Source organism: Garra rufa, chromosome 11 (genome assembly GCF_049309525.1).
Source record: "Garra rufa chromosome 11, GarRuf1.0, whole genome shotgun sequence".
Lineage (NCBI taxonomy): Eukaryota > Metazoa > Chordata > Actinopteri > Cypriniformes > Cyprinidae > Garra > Garra rufa.
In genome coordinates this window covers 22,003,402-22,011,701 of record NC_133371.1, presented here as the reverse complement: position 1 = coordinate 22,011,701, position 8,300 = coordinate 22,003,402, and the positions used below count along the sequence as shown (strand labels likewise).

The following is an 8,300-nucleotide window of genomic DNA, read 5'->3' as shown; positions in this document are numbered from 1 at the left end:
TTTACTGGCCAGATGCGCTTTTATTTCAAGCATATAATCTACCTCTATGTACTGTTTACATATTTCTATTTACAGAAGTCACTGCTGCCATACAGGGAGAGAGATGCATGATAAGATAAAAGACCCTGATGCAGAGATTCAGAACAGCCTGTGTATCCAACAGCTCACCTTTTCTCGGAAACAATGTTACAAACTTTAGAAAACAATATTCACCACGTGGTGTGATTTCTTCGTTTTTGTAAAAATTGAGAAAAGCTCACAGTATTACACTCATGGACCCATGGGAGAATGGGCAAGCCCTAATGTTCATGCAGGTGAGAATCAAGGCACTCCGCAGGGAGACTAAAGGTAACACTATGTACACAAGGATCTCATAAAGCCTTCTGTGTTTCTCTGAACACTAGTTTTGAAGTTTCACTCTTTATGTTTTCTATTTCATCAAACCAAATTCCAACAGCTTTCAAATGAATCTAAACACTTGCAGAATTTAAATACTACAGGGTAAAGCAGCTCATCTGTGTTTAAATATCTAGGGCGTGATAAAGTATGGCTTTCAAGTAGGGCGAACAAGAGCTATAAAATCAAACATGAGGCACCCGCAAACAGTAAATCATATTCGCTCCCATTATATCTTAACGCTGCCATGCATATCAGGAGCTCCTTGATTCTTAAAGGGACAGTCCACCCCAAAATGAAAACATGTCATTCACTGACCCTCATGTTGGAACCTGTATGAGTTTCTTTCTTTTTTAACATCTCAATGTACAAAATATCTTTTATAGAAGAAAGAAAGTAATTCAGGTTTGGAACGACGAGGTTAAAGCAAATTATGATAAAATGTTTCTTTTTGGGTGAACTACCTTTGTGAAAAAGAAGAATACTTTAGAATACTTTTAAAAAGAGTACGTATTATAGTTGAAATTTTTATTAAATGCAGAACTTTATGTTCTATTTAAGTGGACCAAAAAATGCTCTAAAGTGTTAGTTCACCCCCAAATGAAAATTATGTCATTAATTACTCACCCTATTGTTGCTCTAAACCTGTAAGATCTTTGTTCATCTTCCGAACACAAAATAAGATATTTCTAATGAAATCCAAAAGCTTTCTGGCCCTCCATAGACAGCAACGCAGCTGACACATTCAAGGCCCCGAAAGGTAGTAAGGTTGAAATAATAAAATTCTAATAAAATTATTTTAGTTTTCTTTGTGCACAAAAAGTATTCTCGTAGCTTCATAAAATTAAGATTGAACCACTGATGTCCTGTGGACTGTTTTAACAATATCCTTACTACCTTTTTGGGCCTTGAACGTGAGTTGTGTTGCTGTCTATGCAACAAAAATATCTTAATTTGTGTTCCGAAGATGAACAAAGGTCTTTGGAATGACATGAGTTTTTAATAACAGATTTTTCATTTTTGGGTGAACTACCCCTTTAAGTACATCTTTCATAACTATTTCTTTTGTCTTTGAACTATTTCTTTGTGGTTAAAATGTACTGACAAGCATTTATGGTAAACTAAATATATATTTCCATCTAATTTTTATTGAAACCTAAATATAATGTATTTAAAAATATATGTAATTACACATTTGTATAAATAAATCTGCAGTTCACTACATAATACATTTAAAATATACCAGCTTTAAATGTAATAACACTACACACTATGCAAAACACATGTCAGTTGAAATTATAATCAAGTACTTTAAATGTGCTCTAATATGTTCATAAACACAAAAATAAGTGTACTTATTTAAAGCACGACAACTGATTATTAAAACATAATGATTTAAAATGCACATGTATGGCTTAATATAATGTAAATGATGAAATGTGTAGGAGAAAACCCATGACAGATTTACGTTAATTAAAAAACAACAACATTGTTTTATACATATTTTGGATTATGGGGGCGCCATTGTGACATGAAATGGAGCTACTGGTGCTACCTGTTACACAATTCAGAAAACACTCTGAGAATAAAATACTGATACAATGACCACAGCTACTGAAAGAGTCTAAAAACCAGATATCGAGTAAAATCCGTGCAGAGAAACTCCTTCAGTGGCTGTCATGACAAGTGTCAGCATGTTTACATCCTGTCAGAATGGCATCTAGCGTTTCTTATCTTTGCCGTTCGTTAGCTCTTTCAGTAGCTGTGGTCTACTAAAAGCCTCAAATGCATCAGGGCTAAAGTGGAGAGAACAAAGACGCAGGTTTTTAAAAAGTTTTATTAATCCACAGGCATCTTCCCATTCTTTTCTTCTCTTCTTATCGCTAGGCCAGCACTAAAGACTTACATTGCTTCTCTTGTTGTTACAAACAAGAGCCACACAATGTGGCATCGTATCAGTATTTTATTTTTATTTTTAAGTTGTGTTGTGGTAAAAAGACCAACAGGCAGTGCCAGTAGCTCGAAGAGTAAAACTATTTCATGTCATCGAAAGTAACGGCGCCCCTCTATAGTCCAAAATATGTATAAATTGATTGTGGATTTTTTAAAATAACGTAGGTCTTTCATGGGTTTTCTGCTACATATTTCAGTAAGAGACATTGTTTACGTTATATTAAGCCATACAAGTCTTACTACCCGGGGTTTCCTTTAAAGTAAATTGACTTTTTAAATTCCAATTAAGTGTATTAAAAATATGGTCATGAAAATATACTCTATTTGAGTACACTTACATGGCTAGACTACTTTTTGAAGTACACTAAAAGTGCATGTTCAACACAATTAAGCACACTTCTTTTTCACAAGGGTATCCCTTGAAGTTGTTTTTCTCTGAATATTTTCCACACTGTTACTAAAAGGAAAAAACAAGTCACTCATTTATAATCAAACATTACCATGAATGCTGGCATAATATACTCTACGCATGTCAGATCAACTCTAATACTGAATATTTATACTGCAGTGCGGCTTGAGGTCGGTTTATAATACAGTTGCATGTTCAGTAAGCATGTATTCATAGATTTATTACCCTCGTTCAAGTAATTTCCTATAGGTCAGATGTGTGCATTTATTTATTCTTCTACCACATGTACCTGTAGCTCACATTGTAAAGCAAACACGCATGATCTTTTTAAAATATCCCTCATAAAATATCAACACAGGCATTCTTGCACAGGCAAAACAGCTTGAATCTTGATAAACGCACGCTGTTCCACTGAGTCTGTGCTCTAGTCTGTGAAACAGGTTTGCAGTTGCTGCGTTTGAACACAAGAGGGCGACATGCTTTGTTCCTCCACTCTGTGTGCTAATACCGCCAGATACCCGGTGGCTGATGGTTTTGAGAGCAGAGGCCAAGCATGTGTCTTTCTTAGGTTCGTAGATCACATCTGTGAGTGAAGCTCTCCCGCAAGGTGCCGTTACAAGATGACACCTGGACACCAGTCGTGGGGATTCTTGCTGTGGTGTTTGGGTGCAAAGGCACACTAGCAAAAACAGAGGGAATGAAGGTACAGGTTATGGAGGACGGCACTCTAAGGCTTCAGAGAGAGGTCGGACCCATGATGAAAACAGATTCAGAGCAGGAACCACTAGGGCACTAACACTGCTACACACATATCTCTTGTCACCCTGAGCCTGTGTCCAGAGACCCTAGGACCGATAGTCCTTCTTACTGTATGGCCTGTTCCCAAGTATGTGATCGATGTCTGAAACCACGTGGGATGTCATCTTTGGAAGAACCTAAATGTGCAGAGAAATTAGTCAGGGAGCTTCTGGAAATTAACAGATGTTTGGAAAGTCAATAGATTCATTGCTTACCTGTATGGCTCCCAGGTTTTCAGTTAGCTGCTCTGCATTTGAGGTTCCTAATAGTACCGAACTTACTCCCTCGTTCCGCAGACACCAGGCTGGAGAGGAAAAGTGACAAAAAGTTTTCAAAACTATCTTTTTAGCAGTGATAGTTGTCCACGAGTCCCTTCTTTGTCCTGAATAGTTAAACTGCCCACTGTTCTTGAGAAAAATCCTTCAGGTCCCACAAAATTGAATTAAAATTATTAGGATATGCAACTATTACAGAAGGTTCAAAGAAGGAAAACATAATGCATTGAGAGCCAGGGGGTGAAAATTTGAAGATTATGGGAAAATTGAACTTATTTTGTCTTTTAGGAAAAATGTAAGTGTCTTCTGTGGCTTCTGAAGGGAAGTACTAAATAAAATAAAAAAAATGATATTTAGGCATAATAAGAAAAAAATGTATTTGGTTCAAAAGTTTACACCCCTGGCTCTTAATGGATAGTTTTTCCTTCTGAAGCATCAGTGAGTGTTTGAACCTTCTGTAATAGTTGCATATGAGTCCCCCTCAGTGTGAAAAGATGGATCTCAAAAGCATACAGTCATTGTTGGAAAGGGTTCAAATACACAAAAATGCTGAAAAACCAAAGAATTTGTGGGACCTTAAGGATTTATCTAAAGAACAGCAGCTGCTGGCAGTTGAACTGTTTAGGGCAAACAAGGGAAAATTTTGTAAATTATTCACCCTTATGCCGTTCCAAACCTGTAAGACCTTTGTTCATCTTCAGAGCACAAGTTAAGATATTTTTGATGAAATCCAAAAGCTTTTTGACCCTGCGTAGACAACAACGGTGCTACTATGTTCAATGTCCAGAAGAGTAGTAAGGACGTAGTTAAAATAGTCCATGTGACATCAGTGGTTTAAAGTTACTTATGTTGCCTTTGCAAACAAAAAGTATTTTCGTAGCTTCATAAAATTGAGATTTAACCACTGACCTCACATGAATTATTTTAATGATGTCCTTACTACCTTTCTGGGTCTTTAATGTGTCAGTTGCTTTTCTGTCTACAGGGCCAAAAAGCTCTCTAATATCTTAATTTGTGTTTCGTAGATGAATGAAGGTCTTACGAGTTTGGAGTGACATGAGGGTGAGTAATTAATGGCAGAATTTTCATTTTTGAACGTGAACATGTTTTACCTATTGCCATTTAGAATGCTTACAAGAAATGCTAACAAATAGCTTTTTTATATATATAAATTTGTACAACTGTCAATGCAGCAAATTCTTTTACAACACCTCCTCAGCAATAATTTAAGAACAAGAAGCAAGAACTGCATGAGCTCTGCTAGCTCAAAAGTCTACACTGAACTGGCAGCTCCACTGGTAAGACAACCCTGTAAAAGTGTTGATGGGAAAAGTCTTACCTACGGCGAGTTGAGGCAAAGTGCAGCCTAGCTTCTCAGCAATATGACTGAGTTCTTTTAGCTTTGCCTGCTGCTTTCGTCCATCATCACTGACTATCTTGTCTTTCAGCCACTGGTATGACTTCAAGGCAAAAAGACAAAAGACGTAGACGAGTTGAGTTAGGTATGAAGAAGCATGGCAGAAAATAAATATTTGATTTGTCGTTGTGTATATGCAGCAGTAAGTTTCTAGAAAATTCTAGCAAATTCTGATTTTATTTGCCTTTAACTCTGGGTACCTTCATAGCTGCCCTGGAGGAATCTGGGATACCGTTTTCATACTTTCCACTGATGATCCCACAGGCCAATGGAGACCATGTCATGGCGCCAACACCTACAGTCCCCAACAGACACAAGGTCATATTTATGACCAGGATGAGCAGCTGCTGCATGCTCTCACTGATGAATTCTCTAAATTTGACAGTATCATATTCACTGAGATTGACTGAGTAAATGATGATTGATTGACACCTGCCTATCTTATGGTAGAGCTCAGGCAGCTGCACTTCAACCTTCTCCCTTTGGAAGAGATGATATTCAGCCTGCTCACACACTGGAGGAATGAGGTTAAACTGCCTCGCTACAGAGTATGCCTCCTTAAAAGACAGAGAAAAAATTACATTACACTTTCATCTTAAATATGTGCTGTCACTTGCTCTTGAAATACTTCATCATTTTTGGTCATACAGATAAAAGTAATACATCTTTGGAATCTGTAAAGACTATGTTTATTTGTGTGCACTCACAATAACAACGAAACGTTGCACTTTTGTAAAATTATTATAGGATGCGCTTTCTGCCATCTCAATCTCTGTGAACTTGAGCGCAAAACTTCAAAACTCTGTGTATACTTGCCTTACAGACATGAAAAATATATCTATGAGCCAATTGTAATAGAAAACAAATACTCTCATTATGCGCAAAATTGGAATATCGCATAAAACATTTGCGAGTAAGCTCTGTTTCCATCCAACAAGTCAAAGAGAACAAAATAGTCACTTCCTGATAAACTGGCACTATATATCACTACTAAAGTAGGAGAAGCCACTGAATATAATAATTTTCATATATAATAAATTACTTGCGCCTCGCAGTAAACAGACGAAACACAGTAAATGCGGTCGTCGCTTTTAGAGGTGGATGCCTGCATGTGAGCGTAAAAACTTTTTGCGAATTAAGGGATTTTTATTTGAAATGTGGCGTTTCCATCACTTGTTTCTGATGCAATACTTCAACATAGCTAGTGTCGCCGACTTCATCTCTTAAGCCGAAAACGAAGAAAGTGCTAGTTTATCAATAAATTATGAAAATGTTAATTAAGTTTCCTTGCTGTTTTTTCAAGTACTAGACAACCAAAAAAATCTTTAGTTGAGGGCAGTCCTAATTTTTACTATCGCCGTTGGGTAAAAAGTGAACAGTAAAGCCACATTCAGTCTGAAAGGTAAAAATGTCTTCTTATATAAAAGTACAGTTCAAAAATTTGGGGTCGTTAAGATGCTTTTGGAAGCTGGAAAGCTGGTTGGCTGGTTTTAGCTGGTCGTCCAGCCTGGTCATAGCTGCTCATAACTCGTCAGGAGGCTGGTTTTAGAGGGGCTTTGGCCACTTCTTTAGCTGGCCAGACTGGTCTTATCTAATCGGCTGGAAGACTAGCTGGCCAAACAGCTAAAACCAGCTTGGCCAGGCTGGGAGACCAGGAAAAAACTGGTAATTCCAGCTTAAACCAGCGAAGACCAGCCAAGCAGCTTAGGCTGGTTTTAGTTTTTTAGGCGATTCTCTCTTATGCTCACAAAAGCTGCATTTATTTGATAAAAAAAATTAAAACAGCAATATTGTAAAATATAAAACTAGATGTGTAAAGTTTGTGAACAAACTTTGAAGTTGAAACTTTGAAAGCCTAGCCTGAAAGTTTGAGGCAGTTGTAAAAGCTTTAAGTTTGAAAGTTTAGAGACAGATGTTGATAGCATGCTGCTGGCATGATTTAGCACATTGCTAACATGATTTAACATGTTGCCAGCATGTTTTTAACATGATTAGCATGCTTTTAATATGATTAACATGTTGTTAGCATGTTGCTAACGTTTTTTTAACATGATTAGCATGTTGCTGGCATGTTTAGCATGTTGTCCTAGAAAGTCATTAAGCTTCGCTAATAGCCAGCTTAACACTTTGTAAAGTTTTACTGTACAAAAGTTTTGACACCCTTAAAAAATGTCTATGGGACATTTCATAGTTTTGATTGTCTGTTTAACGAAAAGTTCGATCAGGTAGAAAAGATATAGCAACCCAAGGTCTGACCCAAGTTTGGAGTTTGTGATTTTAGCATACTGCACTTAATTGAATTCACCCCCCCCCATTAGTAAATACATCTTAATTTAATTTTTTTAGATATTTTGACTAAAAACAAGACAAAACTACTGAGTAAGATAACCCCCTTTTTTGCAGTGTAGAATAAGAAGAACTTAACTATCATTTCAGAAAGTTGGATTTCTCAAGCCGACTTAGTAACTGTGATAGCAACTATAACTGTGATGGAAAAGCTGAATTTTCTTCAGATCCTTCAGAAATAATTTTAATACATCTGTACTAACATTGTTGAAAACAACTGTGATGTGTAATATTTTTCGTAAAGACTGTGATGCATTTTTTTTTTCATTATTATTTGATGAACAGAAAATTCAGAACAGCATTTAATGCAATTTAATGCTAAATAAAAGTGTCACAATGGGGGACTCGGGAGACAGACGTTCGGATCCAAGTGCAGGCTTTATTAAGAAGGCGTGGTACACAGACAGGGTCAATCACCGGCAAACAACAACAACGAGGATAATCCAAAGAGTAGTCAAACACAGGCAGAAGGTCGGGGCTGGCAGCGAGAATCAAAACACGGGGAGGAGTCCAGGAATCAAACACAGGGCAAACAAACACGGAAAGAAACGCTCGGAATAATGACCATACGGAACAATAAGACTTCGCCCAGAAGTGTGTGTGTCTGTGGCTTAAATGCATGTGGGTAAATGTGAAACAGGTGTGTGCAGCAATCAGTGCAGTGGAAAACGAGGAGCAGGTGTGTGCAGTGATTGGTGCAGTGGCT

At 37.2% G+C, this 8,300-nt stretch overlaps 1 protein-coding gene across 1 annotated transcript in view; it reads right to left on the bottom strand.

Annotated features, from left to right (window-relative positions):
- Positions 1-8,300, bottom strand: part of kcnab1a (potassium voltage-gated channel subfamily A regulatory beta subunit 1a) — a 122,674-nt gene continuing 114,374 nt past the window's right edge. The window contains exons 10-14 of the mRNA XM_073850571.1: positions 5,685-5,805; positions 5,449-5,543; positions 5,171-5,291; positions 3,772-3,860; positions 1-3,693 (exon numbers count right to left, since the gene is read on the bottom strand). Of these exons, the coding sequence (XP_073706672.1) occupies positions 3,604-3,693; positions 3,772-3,860; positions 5,171-5,291; positions 5,449-5,543; positions 5,685-5,805 (516 nt within the window). The 3' untranslated portion in view covers positions 1-3,603. The remainder of the gene's footprint in view (positions 3,694-3,771; positions 3,861-5,170; positions 5,292-5,448; positions 5,544-5,684; positions 5,806-8,300) is intronic.